The sequence below is a fragment of the Leopardus geoffroyi genome, chromosome C3 (genome assembly GCF_018350155.1).
Source record: "Leopardus geoffroyi isolate Oge1 chromosome C3, O.geoffroyi_Oge1_pat1.0, whole genome shotgun sequence".
Taxonomy (NCBI): Eukaryota; Metazoa; Chordata; class Mammalia; order Carnivora; family Felidae; genus Leopardus; species Leopardus geoffroyi.
Window position 1 is genome coordinate 40813283 of NC_059338.1, and position 19411 is coordinate 40832693.

Here is a 19411-nt window from a genome sequence, read left to right on the forward strand (position 1 = left end):
TGACCCCGGTCACACTTGTTGCCCCTTGCGAGGTGGGACAGGCGGTGGTGCTGAAAAAAAAGCTCATTTCTCTTGCTATTGAGTCGTCAGCCGCGGGCCCGGCGCGTAGAAGGCATACCCGTGTGAGGATGGGAGACCTGGATTAAGAGGAGTCTGTGATGTGCTAGTGGCAGAGGAGGGAGGTAGCGATGGTGATGACAGTGTGTGAAGGGACGACTCTTTGATTCCTTGTTCTAAGGAGCACCCCTGCCCGATCATACATCAGAGGCGTGGAGATGCAAACACAGAGGTTCCTTGCCCATGTCAGCTGGGGAGGAAAGGCTGTTGTTTTTTATTTTGGTATTTCACCAATTGCTGTCCATTCCGTCTGCCAAATGTACATTTATATATATTTCTGCTAATTAAAAAAATAAGGCAATAGCTTCAAAGAATTAAACTTCAGCAGGAAATGTATTAGCTTAATGCACACACACAATCTTCTAAAAACATATCTGTTTCTTTCCCCCAAAAGCATATAATTATGATGTTTTAGTGTGGTGTTGGGATTTGGGATTGGGATTTGGGGGCCTCAAGGTAAAGTCTCGGTGTTCTCCAGTTCTGCCGACCCGAAACCTTTGGTGTGAAAAACCAGAAATATAAGAGCACAGAGAATTGGAGAGGAAAGGCTTGGAAAGCTTTCTTCAGAGAGATAATGTGGATTTCTGTTATTTTTATTCCGAAGATGGCTTAATTTTAGATTACGACCTTTATTTGTCACTCAGGACACACTAAGTAGCTTGGAGGTGGAACCGGGCAGCTAGTCGGCAGGTGACAGTGATATTAGCTGTTATCAGCATGTCTATTAAAAAAAAGTTATTTTTGATTAGAACATTGAACACATAGTGCTAATTTTGAGTGAAGTTGCCTTTCTAACTATAAAGGTGTTGAATGTTACATTTAACTCTGTTAAAGGTGTCTACTAGTTTGTGGCCTTATTCTGAGCAGGGGACCGCATCAGGAGGGAGACGTGTTCATACCTGTATACAGCAGGTTGAACCATAGGAAGTTGCCGAAATGAGCCGTATATATGTGGAATCTCCACTTGGAGCCATGGGTGCAGCTACTCTGTCAGAGCTCTGATTTCATCTCTTCGAAGTCAGAGTCGTTCAGGGGTTTGATTTGCTGGTTTGAGGCGCCCTCTCTTATCTGCCATCACTGTGCAACGGCTAGTGTCTCAAATAGCTTTGTTTGCAAAGCTTCTTTGTCACGGGCAGCCGAAGATTTAGGAACTCAAACAGGTAGTCCCACCACCAGTGGTGGTCAAGAGGGCAGGGACCCCAGCCCTGTGAAAACAGACACTTTCCATTCTCTTCTCGTTCTCAAGTAATTTCCGGTTCGTGTGAGGGTCTCTGGGTGCAGTTCTGCAGTGATTTCTCATATACTTACCTGAAAGTGTTCTTTCTGATTAGGTTTTTATTATAGACACCAGAGCAATTTTACTTCTATGTATGACAATTGTGGACTCTTAAAGTGATCGTTCTGGTTGAGTCGGTGTTTTGTTTTTTTTTCAAGTCCCCCTGGTTTTTGTTCTTGGGTTTTTGTTTTGGTGGTTTGTTTTGTTTTGTTTTGTTTTGTTTTTTGGCTATTAACTCTTTTGGTTCAATGTTGCCTTTCCAATCAAACATTCTGTAGTAGATAGCTTATTCCCTCCTTAGCAAGTGAAAATCTAGCATCTTTGTATTTTCTAAGAAGAAATCCATTAATGATATTTTTGAGCAGCTGAGATAAATCATAAATGGATTTAGAGTCACCTCAGAGTATATGGGAATTTGTAAGAGAACACATAAATCCACGCTAATGGGGCAATTCGCTTTGTACAGAGGGTCTAAGGTGTAAGATAAGGTTTTAAATTCTTTGTTCTGGATAATGTTCACTGTTGACATGGAAGCAACTTTTCATGTCTTAGCAGCACCTAGGATGGTGCCAGAGAGGTAGCAATACTCTGTTTTTTTTTCAAGATGCCAGAGATTGAAAAGTAAGATGTAGAGAATGTTTAATCATGAATCACTTTAGAGGGTAGGCAACAAAGAAATGATTGGGCAATTGAGTGGTTTGCTTCCCATCATGTTTTACCAGAAAATGACTAATGTTTTACTTTGAGCAACAATGTTTGGATCACAAATTCACTTATAATACAATCCCTTTATTACAACGAATTTCTAAATAAAAACAAAGAATGTTCTTGATGTCAACTGCTTGTGGTACAGAGGGTTAAGTTCTTGAGAACAGAAATAGTCCGTGAACCTTCTTGATGAGCATTCATGAGATCGTTTAGTACCACCAACTCTTAGGAGTTCAGTCTTTGCTGACTAGCAACAGTGAACAGATGTAAATTTAAAAGTTCATGAGGAAGAGCTCAGGCATCTTATCTTTTTTTTTTTTTTTTTTTTTTGTAAGTTTCTTGGTCCACCTCCTGTTTCCTTCCTCTGGCTCTGGAACCCCAATAGCAGCAGAGAGCTGAGACCCCGCCCCTTGTCCTTGAACCTTTATGTATGGTCCCAGAGCAATCCAGTAGGAACACTCAGGTTGGTTCCAGAGCTTCCACCAGGAGAGCAGCGGAGTTGAGTCCGCCTTTGCTCATCCCCCAAAGAAGCCCAGCCATTACCCCCGTACCCTTCTCCAACCTAACCTTCACTCTCTGTTGTTGTCAGTGGCGGCACCTGACTTGCTGGACCCTAAATCTGCCGCTCAGAACTCCAAACCGAGGCTCTCGTTTTCCACGAAACCCACAGTGCTTGCTTCCCGGGTGGAGAGTGACACGACCATTAATGTTATGAAATGGAAGACGGTCTCCACGATTTTCCTGGTGGTTGTCCTCTATCTGATCATCGGAGCCACCGTGTTCAAAGCATTGGAGCAGCCTCATGAGATTTCACAGAGGACCACCATTGTGATCCAGAAGCAGACATTCATTTCCCAGCACTCCTGTGTCAATTCGACCGAGCTGGACGAACTCATCCAGGTAATAACGGCACAGAGGAGTTGTTACCCTGCTTCCTCTCCGGGGGAAAAATGTAGCAGTAAGAGGAGGCTATCGGTAGCACAGTGGTGCACCCGTGGGGAGCCCTGTTCCACTTTCGCTTCGGCATTGACTTCCTTCTGGCTTAGCCGTCCCCTTCCTGCACGTCTTCCCTCTTGTCTTACTTCTTCTCTGTCTTCTTCTGCTTCGCCTTAATTGCTCCCTCCTGTTCCTTCTTATCTTCTGCGGCTCCTTCTCTCCCACTGTCTCCCTGATTTCTCTTCCTTTGCCCTGTCAGAACTGCCAGTGGACACCCGGGGGACGTGGGGCTGCCTTGGCGAGGGCCCTCGTGGTTAGATTATCATTGCCGACTGACGAACATCGCTGTGGCAAAGGAGTGGAAAACCCAAGGCAGAAAAGTGCTTTAATCACGCCCCGGGCCGTCATAAGATACAAATGATGAGCTTGTGGCATGACCTTCTTGAGACGGGTGTCCCTCATGGGTAACAAACTGTAGCTCACCTCTTTAACCCAGCCAAAGTATCACTCTGATAACTGCCTTTTCAGGTGCCCAGAGAGAAACGATTGATCCTTGCCTCTCTAAACCCCAGCTGAAAGCAATTTACTATTACACAGAAAAATGGAGTTTTTGCATCTTAAAAAATAATTTACGCGTGCTCTATAATGGCGGGACAGTATCTTTATGGAAAAATATTTTTGTTTTGAAAGTTAATCGCAGAATGATTTAAAAGTTTCAGTTAGGCTCCTTGGAAATGGCTGTATTGTTGTCGTAGATTCCTTCTGTTGTAGATTGTAAAACAATTCATTGGTCAAACCAAGAATCGGGAAGGAAGAGAGCCCCAGACTGTTCTTTCAAGGAGAGATCTGACTGGTTGTTGCAAACATTTTAAATGTACAGATATTCATTTTCTTATAGAACCTACTCTGCTTAACTGGTGTAAGTCACATTGGACTCGAAATGATCTGAATCATGTTTTTCCTCATCTTATATTTGGTTTTACATCATTTGAATGAGTTGGAATTGTAGATTGAAGGAAGAAATTCTTACTGGTTTTAATCCAGTTTCCTATTCGAAGGCCTTTTCACTCTTACTTCTTTTTTGCCATGGATCCCCAAATGCTACCTCTGCCCTTCGTGCCCCTGTTTGTGGAAAGCACATACAAGATCCTATTCAAGTCTCATTGAAAGCTATCAAAGGTACTGTCCTCTAGCTCTTATTTAGCTCCTACTGTATTCAGACACTTTTGCGTCTCACCTATTTGATTTACACTTTGGAAAGGCTCTTCAGACCCTTGCATACTGAATCCTCTACTGTTTTTAGATGATGGCAATATTTTCGGTATTGACAGTGGACCTGCCAACTAATAGCACTGTCCCAGCTACCCCATTACCTGTTCCTACATGAGATCACTTTCTCTTCACTCTGTCTTTGTGCCACAGAATTCTAAAAGGTACTCAGATAATCTTAAAGATGGGGCCCTGGGTGGCTCAGTTAGTTAAGCCTCCAACTTTGCCTCAGGTCGTGATCTTACAGCTTATGGGTTCAAGCCCTGCATTGGGCTCTGTGCTGACAGCTCAGAGCCTGGAGCCTGCTTTGGATTCTGTGTCTCTCTCTCTGTCTCTGCCCCTCCCCCGCTTTCTCTCTCTCTCTCCATCTCTCTCTCAAAAGGAAATAAACATTAAAAAAAAAAAAAAGAATTCCCATTTCCCTAGGATTTTAAAAGAAGAGCTCTAAATTATCTTGGAAGTAGCATGGGGTAAAAGCCTAAACGTTGGGGTCAGATAGGATGTGTTTTAAACTCCAATTGAGCACTTTTCTAGAGGTGTCATCCTGAACAAGTAATTTTCCTCTCTAAGCCTAAAATGATCCATCTGGAATGAGGGAAGTCTATCTATCAAACAGGGTTGCTGTGAACAGTGAAGAGATAATCCCTGTGCAGCATTCAGGATATCGCAAAGCGTTAGGTTTGTTTGCTGTTCTTAGTTTCGCTGCCCCACCCCTCCCCTCCCCCACTGTCCCTTTATGGGGTTGAAGCGTCTGATTCAGATAGTTGCGTTCTTATCATCTGAAGTGGCGTGATTGGTCTTGAGCTGGGAAAAGAAATGCCTGGAATTTCAGGACAATGCTGAAGGAAACCCTGTATGGATTTGAAATTGGTCCCACTGTTCAATATTACCTAGATCTATTCATACCTGTGAGAATAACTTGAAGGGCATGGCAGGTGGGGACAACCTGGAGGTGGAGACTGGTCATTTTTGCTATATTGTTTTTGGAAGGGATACAGACAGAGCTCAACAATGACCTAATCATTTTCTTTCCACCCCACACAGGAATCTATTTTAGCTTTATTAATATTCACGGCTGATGAGAATTTTTGCCTCTTAAAAATCTCAAGTATTTTATGCTTATTCAGAAGTTGCCTGTTGTTTATTGCCATATCACGCATCTTTATAACCCCATAGATGTAATAAATTATTTTATTCTCTTTGAATAAAGTTTCTTCTGATAAAAGAGATATTTATAATGGCATGGTTTCAGAGATCGAGATTGGTGTTTAAATAGGGAGAAAGGCAAATAAGCCAGTGATCTTTTTTTTAAATTTTTAATGTTTATTTTTAAGAGAGAGAGACAGAGCAAGAGCCGGGGAGAGGCAGAGAGAGAGAGGGAGACAGAATTCAAAGCAGGCTCAAGGCTCTGAGCTGTCAGCACAGAACCCAACGTGGGGCTCGAACTCACAGATTGCAAGATCACGACCTGCGCCGAAGTCGGATGCTTAACCCATTGAGCCACCCAGGTGCCCCGCCAGTAATCTTATATTAGAATTACATCTCATTCATACGATCCTCGTAAGTGTCCGTGGGTCTTTCCCACATCTATTTTCCCATTTAATCATCCCTTAAAACCTCACGAGTAGGTATGTTAGACAGTGCTGTCACAGCATGAAGGACAAGGAAGCTAACACACAGCAGTCCCAGTGACTTACTCCAGACACCATTATTAGGATGAGTGTTCAGGTCCTTGGAATCTTGATCTGCTGTTATTCCCAGGAGTCTCTGCTCTTTCGCGGTTCAGCGTTTTTCAGTGCTGAGAGGGGGATCAACTGGAGAAGTTAGAAGTTCAGTCCTCATATTAGTAGAGAAGGAATTCTGGATTTCTTTTATGAAAAGAGTGAGGAAGGAGGAGGACATGGGTAGTCAGACCGTAAGGCCAATGTCAGGTACAGTTAAACTAATTTGGCCCCAGGCCCCAGATTATTAATTACACCTCCACCTGGGCTATGGTAACTTCATACCAGGCTGTGCTTGCGTGAGAGGGTGGGTTAGGGGAGGGAGAGGAAAGAAAACGGAGAATTAAGGCTCACGAGAGCACCTGCTTCTTCTGCTACCTAGTCCCAGCATGCGCATCCCCTCTGAGTGCCATCTTGACATCAGCCCGCCAAGGCAAGATTGAAGAGGGGACAGAGATATCAAGACAAAGGCATCGTTGCTGGGCTGAAGTGCTTTGACCACTTTGATTTGCAACATCCGTTACATTTAAGTTAGTGTCAGTACGGAAAAACACAAGCAAACACTCTGAAGTTTTAAAAGCCACGAATACCATTAACGATAACCAACATTTAATGAGCACTGACTGTGTGCCAGGCACTGTGCTAAACTTTTCTGTGTATTGTCTCATTTAACTCTTAAACAGCCATATGAGCTAAGTGACTGATTATCTGTATTTAACTTAGGTGCACATTGAGGCAGAGGGAGCTTAATTTTCCAAGAGTACAAAGTGGTGGAGTGCACTGTTATTTAAACCTAAGTGGACGGACTCCAGAGCTTACGCTCTAAGGTCCTGTATTTACTACCTCTAAAAAAATTAACAAACGTTAAGTTTGCTGTAAAGCTTCCTGTCATTCTATGTATCAGAGTGTAATGGATATCGAATTACAGTTCTCCGCACCTAGCGATGTATATTATATAACCTATCTCTCTCTCCATATAAAAATGGAGCGTATATAACCCGGATTTTAATATTCTTTTTGGAGAGCACTTCCTGGTTTTCTCCTGCTTGAATGCGGCAAACCAGTAGAGGCATGGTTACAGTAGATACACCTTGGCCTCAACCTAGTTATTTACGTGTTTGCTGAATCAATTCTGGGATTAAAAAGACAAGGTAAATCTCTGATCTCTACACTGATAATAAAAATACTTCATGGGAGATTTGACTTTTATTTTCTCACGTGAGCCACACACCCGCTGCAAGGTAGGGAGGGAGGGTATTCTGCCTATTTTGGGGTGAAGAAACTGATACATTTGCATGAGGTCATATGGCAGCCTCAGGCCTAGATCTCTTGAAGCCCTCCTGCTGAGGGGATTATATTCTCTTTGCACTATTCCTTTCTTCTCAGTTTGGTTTTTACTCCTACCATTCAGTAGCATTTTTTGAGCATGTGTTGACCTTCGTGCTAGGTATGGGGCAAGTAAAATGATGGAAAAAAACATAGTTTCTCTTAAGGCGCTCCCTCCAAAGACAAGTGGAGGAGACCACTATAGACACAGCTACAGTAGAAGTGCTTAGAGTTTGGAGCTAGACAACTGAGGAAGAAATTAACCACTTAGTGAGAGTTGGGAAGACACAGAGAGGTAGAAGGGAAACTGGATGTTAAGTGCAGAATCAGAGGATTCTAGGGGAAGACAAGGGGATCAGCAAATGTTCTAGGCAGAAGGGGCATGATTTGCTCCAGTAACTGAATGATCTAGATTGAGGGGCAGGGGCTTCAGCAAGTCTAACAAGGTACAACAGGGCCTACTGTACTGTACCAGGGGGGTGGACTTCATCCTGAGCCTGTTCACCACCTGGGGTGGATGTGCCATTGGGACACTTGGTTATGTTCCTAGAATGCCAGTGAACTTTTTTTTTTTTTTAATTTTTTTTTTCAACGTTTATTTATTTTTGGGACAGAGAGAGACAGAGCATGAACGGGGGAGGGGCAGAGAGAGAGGGAGACACAGAATCCGAAACAGGCTCCAGGCTCTGAGCCATCAGCCCAGAGCCTGACACGGGGCTCGAACTCACGGACCGCGAGATCGTGACCTGGCTGAAGTCGGACGCTTAACCGACTGCGCCACCCAGGCGCCCCGAATGCCAGTGAACTTTAAAAACAAACCAAAAACGTTGTTTTATATCAATTATATAATCATTCATTCAAGACCACTTCATTGAATTCCTGCTATGTGTGTTGTCCTAGGTACAGAAGTACAGTGGAGAGTAAGACAGATGAAAGCTCTTGGCCTTGGTGAGGTTACATTCTGCTGAGGGAAGAGGATGTGTTAGATAGTGTTAAGTCTCAGGAGAAAAAATAAAGCAGCGAAAAAGGTTAGGAAACATTGGGTGATATTGGTGATTAATTTTACATAAGGTCACTGGGGAAGCTTCACTAATATGGTGACTTTTTTTTTTTTAATTTTTTTTTTCAACGTTTATTTATTTTTGGGACAGAGAGAGACAGAGTATGAACGGGGGAGGGGCAGAGAGAGAGGGAGACACAGAATCGGAAACAGGCTCCAGGCTCTGAGCCATCAGCCCAGAGCCTGACGCGGGGCTCGAACTCACGGACCGCGAGATCGTGACCTGGCTGAAGTCGGACGCTTAACCGACTGCGCCACCCAGGCGCCCCTAGTGACTTTTAAGTAGAGGGAGTGAGGGAACCAGCCAGGTTTGGGGAACCACACTCCGGCAGAGGGATCAGCAGTAGAGATGCCCTCCCTGACGCGAGAGTGTCCCTGGCAGGTACAGGAACAGCAAGGATGCTAGGAGGAGTGGTAGGAGATGACATCAGACAGGTAGCGAGGGCCAAGCCCTGTAGGGCCTTGTAAGTTATAATATGGAGTTGGCTTTTTGGCGCCCATGAGTGTCCTGCTCTGGCTTGTTTCCCCAGGATCACTCTGCCTGCTGAGTTGAGAAGAGATTGCTGGAGGCCGTGGACAGAAACAGAAGGAGCTGTTATTTGGCTGTTGTAATAACCCTTGTGATAGATGAGGGGGGAGCTTGAATTGAACCAACGTGGTAGGAGGGGGCCATGAGATATGGTCAGATCCTGGAGACACTTGAAGAGAGCCAATGGATTTTGCCAGTGGAGAAGACTTACAGTGCAAGGGTGAGGAATCAAAGAAAACACCAAAAGTTTTGTCCTACGGATCTAAAAGAATACAGTTCCCAATTTGCAGACGTGAGAAAAAGTGCAGGAGGAGCTGGTTAGGGGATGATGTCAGGCGTTTAGGGTTGGACATTGCACTGACCGTGTCAGTTAGACAGGGTTGGGTTATTGAACAGATTCTCAGGACCCAAATAATAGGACTTCTAGATCTCCAAGGCAGGAAAGTGATGAAATGTAACAACAGCAAGGATGGGCACCGTAGGCAAAGGTTGTTATCACAGCCAAGGCCTCCCTCTGCCAGGCCAGGACATACTTCGGTCAAGAGCCACCAGTATGGGCATGGAATACCTTGGAACCAGGTCTTGGCTGATCATATCCCTGCTGTTCACAAAGGTGTTTTCTTGCTGGGTAGCCAGCCTCAGTGGCAGAACTTTTCAAGAGTCTCACCAAGGTGCAAATCATCCGTCACGCCATTACCAACAAATAATGCCGACAAGCTGGTCCTAACCCCCAGAAGCTACTCAAGCCACGGTTGGAAAGCAACACTCTTGGTCAGCATGTCTCACACGCTGGGGACAGTTCTGTGCAGGTACTTCAGCAAAACAGCTTAGGCAGATTCCAGGCCAGCACAGCCATGTTAAATTTGAGATGCCTCTGAGGAGATCCAAGAGTGGATGCTGAGTGAGAAATGGGATGTGTAGGAAAAATGATGCTGGAAATGTGGGTTTAGAGTTCAGGGGAGGGGTCAGGCTGAAGGTTCATATTCAGAAGTCATCATTTTACAGAAGACTTTTCAAGTCAAGCCATTGGATGAAATCACCTGGGGAATGAGTACAGTTTGAGCCAAGCAGAGGTCCTGGTATGACCCTAGGAGCACTTCAACAGGTAGAGAGTCCTCTAAGGAATAAAATCCAAAATTCAGGTCCATTATTGATTTACAACCTAACATTTCAGGAACACAACTCTCATTTGAGGAAACTGTGTCACCCTGTGCCCCCAAACCCCTTGGGGTTTTATTTTTCCTTGTCTTTAGGGAACCCTTTAAAGAAAACATTTAAGAAATCTCTCAGAGGCACTTGGGTGGCTCACTTGGGTAAGCATCCAACTTCAGCTTAGATCATGATCTCATAGTTCACGAGTTTGAGTCCTGAATCTGACCGTGCAGAGTTTGCTTGGGATTCTCTGGCTCTCTCTGCCTCTCCCCACTCGTGCGCTCTCTCTCTCTCTCTCTCTCTCTCTCTCTCAAAATGAATAAATAAACTTAAAAAAAAAGAAGGATGTCTCTCAGCATGGGAGCTTTTGAAGGTGTTTAAATGGGGAAGTCTGTGTTGGAGGTTATGACTTTCTTAAAGGCAAATGGGATGGTTTGGCATATTAAAAGCGGAGTTTAGAGCTGACTGGATATGGTAGTGAGTGATGCTACATGATTCTATACATGATAGTTTGGTGGCTGTCATTCCAGTTTGTATAAGCATCCGGCTTGTTAAATATTGGGCTTCAGTTTTGGAAAGCAAACAGTCACCTTTTATCATTTTATTTATGGACACAATAACTTGTCCAGAAAGCTCCTAAAAGGGCTTTCTTATCAGTGCCTTTACCCTTCTTGTTCTCTGGATTAATCTCTGGAAAAAGCACTGCAGATAGTCTAATGTGTCAACTTCTTGTATATGTCATAATGTTGTAGTTTGGATTATTTTAGCAGATTATCCAGGAGGCACTTAAACGACTGGGCTTTGGTGGAGAAGATTACTCAGGAATGCAGTCTTGAGAATTACAAGAGGGAATGATGCATCAAGGGAGATACAGAGGTCTTAAAGAAAACTTTGCCAATTTCCAGTTTCCCTAGGACTCGTCCGTGTACTACTGTCAGTGAACAAACTCCTGTTTGCCGCCCCTTCCTGCCCTAGGTTCATGCTCTCTGGCATTCACAAAGTAACAATCGTGTCTCATACAAAATCCAGGTAATACAAGAAGGTGCAAAGGAAAAAGTAAACATCTAAAATTCCTCCACCGAGAGGTGGCCAAGACCCACACGTATTTCCACACAGAATTTCACATGCATGGGATCGGGTACGCAGGCCATTTTACTGGCTCCATTTTTTGTGCACCCTTGTGTAGGGGATGCTTCGGGAATATTTCACGTCTTGGCTTTAGATATCGTTTAAATCCCCACATACCTTAGGTAATATCCTTATCAGTAAGAGAATGAGGTGATATATATTTTTTATCTCTTTCAGCTGTTTCTCTGCTTTTCATTTTTATGAATATTTGAATATCCCAGCTGGATCCAACAGTAAACAGTAGTTCAACTAGCTCACGATCTCTACTCTTAACTGTGCTACCGATGGATGTTGGCAAAGAGTGCCATGGTTCCTTCCACAAAACCAGCTTTAAAAGGGATGGCTTTTAAAAGGGATGACGCTCAGGCGTCATGACGTTAGGAAAAATCTGGCATGGATCTTATATTCAGAAACTTAATTATCTACACTGTTTGAATTTCATTGCGTTTCAGCTTGTACCTTCTCTTGATATGTGTCTTGCATTCTACTCAATAAAGTTTTACTTTTCACGTGATCTTTCATAACATTACATCCTTTATCAAGTTTTAGGCCATTTATTTGCCTGATGAACTTTGTAGACTAAGTCATGTGGTTCCCTTCTAAAGATAGCGACATTATCTTTCTCATTTTTATCCCCTACCACATTTAGAATTCGTTCTCAGGCAGCTCCCCTGCTTTGAAAATCTGTGATGATGTGTGTCTTAGGTCTCTGCCTTTCGAATAGTTTTGTTTTGTAATCTCTTCCTTAACACTTAGAGTGGCCCCTTGATTATTTTACTTATCTTTTTTTTTTTTTTTTAACTGCTTTCTGCTCAGTTCAGACTTTGATAAGTGTCGATTTCAGCTGTGGGCAATGTTCCAAAGAGGACGAGTCATACTTTAGCGCAAGAGTGGTCTCTGCTTTAATTCTTTCTTTCTTTCTTTCTTTTTTTAATATTTATTTATTTTTGAGAGAGAGAGAGAGAGAGAGCGTGAGCAGGGGAAGGGCAGAGAGAGAGGGAGGCACAGAGTCTGAAGCAGGCTCCGGGCTCTGAGCTGTCAGCACAGAGCCCGACGCAGGGCTCGAACTCACAAACCGTGAGATCAGTACTTGAGCTAAGGTCGAACGCTTAACTGACTGAGCCACCCAGGCGCCCCTGCTTTCTCTCTTTTTCCTTTTCTTCCCCCCTGCTTTATTTCTATTACCTCTCTGTTACTTTTCTAGTTTTTTCTCTGTTGGCATTGTTGAATGACGTCCTCAGGCAAAGAATCCCAGTGACTCTGGAGGCTTCTTCTAGGTTATTGAAAACACTGTTTGAGGGGTGCCTGGGTGGCGCAGTCGGTTAAGCGTCCGACTTCAGCCAGGTCACGATCTCGCGGTCCCTGGGTTCGAGCCCCGCGTCGGGCTCTGGGCTGATGGCTCAGAGCCTGGAGCCTGTTTCCGATTCTGTGTCTCCCTCTCTCTCTGCCCCTCCCCCGTTCATGCTCTGTCTCTCTCTCTGTCCCAAAAATAAATAAACGTTGAAAAAGAAAAAAAAAAAAAAACACTGTTTGAAAAGGGGAGCCTGGTTTATTTTCTCCCAAATCCATTAGTTTTCACTTAACAAGGTTGAATGAATCTCAAGCCTCATTTGTATGCCTTTTTTTACCCAGGCTTGTGAGGTTTTAAAAATTTAATTGAACATTGAACACTTCCCAGTCTTCAAGATCGTGGTGGTATTCCTATACTTTGGTAATTTCCTTTTTAGTGTTAAATTAAAACGTCACATAACAGATACATAGATTTACATTTATCCCTTCAAATATGTATTTATTGTGTCTACATTTTTAAAAACTGTTGAAACCTTTTTTAAAGGTCTGTAACGAAACATTTTTCTAAGGGTTGATTTCGATAAGCCTTCAGTAAATAATCTTTTTAGGACTACTTACATTCTGTGAACTGATTTTTCTCATACTCTTATGTGCCCCCTGACAATAGCTGTTTGGTGGGCGAAATGTGCTTTCTCTATGTAGAATGGCTGTATTTCCCCCCTATGATTAGTTATCTTGCGTATCTGTGCAGAAGTAGGCTTCACTGCTTTCACTCGTTTTGCTTTTCATTTTTCTCAGAAAACTCCAGTTTATTTAGAATTTCTTGTTCTATGCATGTAGGAGAGCTCTAATTAGTGTGTCCTCAGTCTATAATAACGTTGAGTGAAAACGCCAATATTTGCAGACTGGTAAGTGAAAAAGTATGTATTCCTTGGAGGGGTATCTAAGGAATCAAAATTTCCCAGATGCTTGTGAAGTATAATGTGTTCTCTGGTGATGAAGCAGTAAAGGGAGCTTTGAGAAATAAAGCAATGAATGTCAGGACTGTGGAAAAGGAGAAGAATGTCAATAGGCACCATCAGACGATCACATGGCTTACATCGATGCACATTTCAGGGAAAAGAGCCTCTAATCCTTCAATTTTCTATTTTTAGGATCCCAGCATAGTTTCTTGACTCTTGTAAAGTTCCTTTTCTGCAGTTGTGCTTCTGTTTTTACTTTGCTAAAACTCACTTAGAGGAATACAGGGATTCACCAGAAACTCAGAATTGCTAAAACAGGTGGTGTTCCTTTTGGGCAAATGAAAAAGTCCCCTTTCCTGTCGCTGTTATTCGGGTCCTCTATAGGTCGGTTAGGGAACATTTGATCCAAGTGACAAATACAATGGAATGAACTCGTCTCTCCTTGCATGTGATGTGCTTTCAACATCTGGGTGATGCTAATGGTACCAGGGAAGTGGATTCTGAAATTTATGGAGGAAGAGGCACTGGTTTGTGTCCATTTAGATATTTTGATGTCAACCCCAAGAGCAGAGATATGTCACGTCTCCTCTAGATTGGAAAGGGAGTTCTTAGGGAGACTTTGTGTTAACCCAAGAGTCACCATACTGTGGATCTGTGGTGCTGTGTGTGTTCCCAACAGGATAACAGTGTGGTCAGGATTCACTAACAGCTTTCCAAGCAGGGCAAACCTACGTGGAATAGGATGGAGAAGCAGAGTTATTGAAAGCATTTAGAGTCCTTATATTTTATTTTTCATGGGGAATACAGGGAAGGTCTTAGTTTCCTTAAAACGGCCATGGAAATGCTTACAAACTGTGATCTTTAATGGACAGCGTATTTTCATACAGCAACACCTCAGATGATCGGGACCTCGGTGTTTCTTCAGCAAAGCCAGTGAATGTGGCAGAAATGTTTTTAGTCTTGACTTTAAAGCGTGCCTTGGTGGTCATGCTTCTTTTAGGTAAAATAAAATTCACAGTGTTAATTGCGTAACAGTCCATAAGAGAATTGAAATACTACTGGGTGGGTTCCAACATTCCTGTTGCACTAGCGGTTGGTAATGGTTTCTCAGCACATTTGATTTACTCTTGCTTCTCAGACAGTGAGGTAGGCTGCTGCTGTTTTCCATTTGTCCTGGTCCATGCACCGCTCATTGAATGCAAGACAGAAGTGGAGATGATTATTCCCAGCTGTCACAAAATAAAATTTTGTAAGACAAAGTTCCATTTAATCATGGTCAAAATAGCTTATCATTCATACAAGAAAAAAAAAATTGATTGGCAACATAGTTTTCTGAATCTGATTTTTTTTTTTTTTTTGGACATTTGGCCACACACTGAACATTCTGAGTTCTTTTTCTGAATCCTCATTCAGAAATATTTCTGTATTCATGTACCATGTTCAGATAGCATATTAGTGTTTATAGAGACCTGAGGTAAGACAGTTGGTGGGAAAGTCTGTTCCTCTAAAGGAAGAAGTAATTAAAATGCATTCATTCATTTATTCGTTAAACATGTAATAAGTTTTGAAAGGCGTTGTTCTAAGCAGGGGGCATAATCCACACGGATTATGATTGTGTGGACTGACAAGAGTCCTGCTTTCTTGGAGCTGCTGTGCTAGTGAACAAAGAAACACCTCAACAAGATAATTTCAGAAAATACAGATGTCCTGAAGACTGAACAATGGCTTAATGCCACAGAATGATGAGGGCCGTGCTCCTCTACAAGAGCTGTGTTCAGACACGCTTTCTCTTGGACAGGTGACATTCACGATGAAACCTGAATGAGAGAGGGTCAGTCCTGTGAAGATCTTGGGGGGCAGGGAAGCGTTTCAGGAAGAGAAGGCAGCAAGTGCAAAGGCGAGAGCATTCTTGGTGTGTTCTGGGGCCCGTGCAAACACCAGTGGGGTTGGGCCATCATTCGTGTTGTGAGGGAAGCAGGCCAACACCTTGTAGGCCTTGATAAGTGGTCTTGGTTATACGGGCAGTGGGAGATCAACAAATGGAAAATTTTAGAAGGAAACAGAGTATGTCCTAATGATCCTAGGTGAATACTCTGGTGACCTGGTAGGGGGAAGAAATCAAATAAAAACAGAAAGATTGGTTGGAGAAATTTTAATGAAAGTTCATTTTGGAAAGAATTTTAAAGATGGAGGCTGAGAGGGGACAGACAGGGTTTGGGCCAGAAGACTGTCCTCTCTTCTCGCCTTTCAGGAAGAGATGCTCAAGGGTGGTGATCCAGGTAATGTGTGTACTTCTGGAGAAGATAAAGAGAGAGGAGAGGTGGCTGGTTGAGGGTTCTGAAGCTGATATCACATATTCAATTCAGTGTGTCTAAGAAGGAGATAATTTTAATGAGCAGAGATAATTGATAGATGATTTATTTTATTTTATTTTATTTACTTTATTTTATTTTAATTTTCTTAAAATAAATTCTACTTTTAGGATAAAAGATTGTTGTTTATTTTACTATCTTTTAAAAATTATTTTCTATTTAAACCCTTCCACAACCGTACTGTTATATCTGGACATGTTACAGCTAATATGCTAACGTAAATGATTGGATAATTACTTTGTCCTTAATAAATATAGATTTTCTTCTTCTTTTTTAAATCTGGTTAACAAGTTCCAAAGCTTCACAGTGTTTTTTATTTCTGGAAGATGTTTTATCAGATGATGACATTTGGCTCTTGACTTGAGCTGGCCTGAAAATCTATTTCATGAGGCTAGTTTTAAATACTTCAGCTTAATTAAAATTGTCAATAATCTTATTTTATAATAACAATATCATTCTTGAGGCATATTTTTCTTGGATGCTGTACTATGCTGTTATTCAAAAAGTATTTTTTGATAGGACAGGAGCTTCTGCTTTATTTTCCATTACTCAGCTCCTTACAACCTTATTATTTCTTGATCCACAGAGAGCTTGTGTTTATGTTTGTGTGTTTGCATTTGTGTTTTATTCCCTCTGATGCTTTCCTGATGCAGGATTAAATTGCTTCAAGTAGCCTTCTTGATAGGGACCTAAATGAGACTCCTTTCTTCTTGAGGGCAAAGAAAGAAAAAAAAAAAAAAAGTTAATCTCATGTATAAACCAAACTAGGGGGCACCTAGATGGTTCAGTCAGTTGAACATCCGACTTTGGCTGAGACCATGATCTCACAGTTTGTGGGTTCGAGCCCCGTGTCAGGCTCTGTGCTGACAGCTCAGAGCCTGGAGCCTGCTTCGGATTCTGTGTCTCTCTCTGCCCCTCCCCTGCTCCTGTTCTGTCTCTCTCTGTCTCTCAAAAATGAATAAACGTTAAAAAAAAATTTTTTTAAGCCAAACTAGCCTGGGTGTCTTAGAGTCTAAAAGAAAATGCAAAGAAAAAGCAATACTGGTAACTGCATCTGAAAGGTTATAACGAGTGTCTATAGAAAGTGCCAGCAAAATTTTATCATAATATACTTTGAATTATTTGCATGTAACATTTTAAGGAAGAAATTCATTGAATTTAGAACCTGAAATCTACAAGTACATATTACCTAGTCAAACCCTGTCACTTTAGAACTAAGAAAACAAACGATTCAACTATTTTCCTAAGAGTACCACTAGTTAGTGACAGAAAAAATACCGTCACTTCTAGTCCACGACTTCTAGTTCACCACTTTTCCTTTCCACCAATGTCTCTTTTTTCCTTTTTCTTTCTTGCTCTTGTAAATATCAGCATGTTTCTAAGATGAGAGCTGCTATTCTAACATTTTTTATTTTGAAGTAAGTAATCAAGATGTTTTCTTCTTTGCCCTCCAGAGCCGCAGCCTGCATACAGGCTGTGTCCCCACAGAGATGTGACTCATTATTCCGTATTTATCATCTCAGTTTTCCTGCTACCATTGCTTATGCTGCCTCTTTATGCTGAATGAATGAGTGAAAAATCTCAGAGTTTTAGGATTGGGGGAAATCCTGAATCTCAAAGAAAATGAAAGTGAGTAGTGTCCTTATGAAGTTTCTTGCCACCAAAGTTGCCAGATGAAGTTATAACTGGATTTTTTAAAAAAGGATCAAGCTTTTCAGCTAAAGGGTGATAAACCAAAATGCATTAGGAAAAAGAAACAAGACAACTTAGAATTTTGCTTTTTAAACTTTGTCTGATAAATGAATGAAACTTCCATGAATTCCACCCATTAAGTGAATACTGATTGAAATCTTACTATTGTGTAGCTGGCACTGTGCTAGACTATGGGTTCTTTCCCTCTCAAAATTGTATTTTATGATATGTATTTTATATCCTTAATGTCTTACTTTTGCAATCTGTTATAAATATATAGCTCTCTGTTTAACTATAGATTTATGGAATCTTTTTGAAAGACTTTGTAGTAATGCTATATTATGGGTGTACCAGTCTTTTAAAACTATTCTCCTATGTCAAGGACTTTATCTTTTATTTTATTCTTTTATTGTGGTAAATAACACATGAGATCTACCTTGCTCACAAATGTTTAGGTGTACAATAAAATATTGTTAACTACAAGCACAATGCTGTACAGCATATTTCTGAAACTTTTTCATCTTCCGTGACTGAAACTCTACACACGTTGGACAGCAAATCCACATTGCCCCATCCTGCCGCCTCCCACCCCTGGAAGGTACCATTCTCCTATCTGCTTCTATGAATTTGACTACTTTAGATAAGTCATGTGAGTGGAATCATTAAGTCTTTGTCCTGTTGTGACTGGTTTATTTCATGTAGCATGATGTCCTCAAAGCTTCATCCAAGTTATAGCATGTAACAGGATTTCCTTCTTTTTTTTAAGACTGAATAATATTCCATTGTCTGTATATTCCACATTTTCTTTACCCATTGGTCCACTGATGGACATTTCGATTCTTTTTACATCTTAATTATTGTGAATGATTCTGTAATGAAGATGGTATTGCAAATATTTCTTTGAGATTCTGTTTTCCGTGATTTTGGATAGATATTTGGAAGGGGGATGGTTGGACAAGAAGCTAGTTCTATTTTTAATTTTTGAGGAACATCCTTGCTATTTTCTATAGCAGCTGCTCATTTTAGATTCCTACCAATAGTGCCCAAGTGTTTCAATTCCTCCAAGTCATTGCTGACACTTAAGTTCTGGGTGTTTGTTTGTTTGGGGTTTTTTTTGTTTGTTTTTATTATGGCCACCTTATGAGATGTGAGGTGATATTGTAATTTTTATTTGCGTTTGCCTGACTATTAGTGATGTTGAGCAATTTTCATATACCTGTTGGACATTTTTATATCATCTTCAGATAAATGTCTAATCAAGTCCTTTGCTCATTTCTTTTTAATCAGGTTATTTGGGGTTTTTTGCTATTGAGTTGTAGGAATTCCTTATATACTTTGGATATTGGCTTTTTCCCAACATATGGTTTGCAGATATTTTCTCCCATTCAGCAGTTGACTTTTCACTCCATGGATTATTTCCTTTGCTATGCAGAAGCTTTTTAATTTGATGAAGTGCCACTTGTCTATTTTTTCTTTGTTGCTTGTGGGTTTTTTTTTTAATTTTTTTAAATGTTTATTCATTTTTGAGAGACAGAAAGAGACAGAACACAAGCAGGTGTGGGGCAGAGGGAGAGGGAGACGCAGAATCCGAAGTAGGCTCCAGGCTCTGAGCTGTGAGCACAGAGCCCAACGTGGGGCTCAAACTCATGAACCGCAAAATCATGACCTGAGCCAAAGTAGGATGCTCAACCGACTGAGCCACCCAGGTGCCTGTGTTGCCTGTGGTTTTAGCAACATTTCCCAGAAATCATTGCCAAGACCAGTGGTATGAAGCTTTTCTACTATATTTTCTTCCAGTAGTTTTATAAGTTCAGATCTTACACTTAAGTCCTTAATCCATTTTGAGTTGATTTTCATGTACGATGTAAGATAA

At 41.7% G+C, this 19411-nt stretch overlaps 1 protein-coding gene across 3 annotated transcripts in view; it reads left to right on the plus strand.

The window, feature by feature from the left end:
* The window catches only part of KCNK2 (potassium two pore domain channel subfamily K member 2), a 194956-nt gene that overhangs the window by 72379 nt on the left and 103166 nt on the right, over positions 1 to 19411 (plus strand). For all 3 annotated transcript variants that reach the window (XM_045452542.1, XM_045452541.1, XM_045452543.1), the window contains exon 2: positions 2691 to 3001. In XM_045452542.1, coding sequence (XP_045308498.1) covers positions 2691 to 3001 — 311 coding nt within the window. The remainder of the gene's footprint in view (positions 1 to 2690; positions 3002 to 19411) is intronic.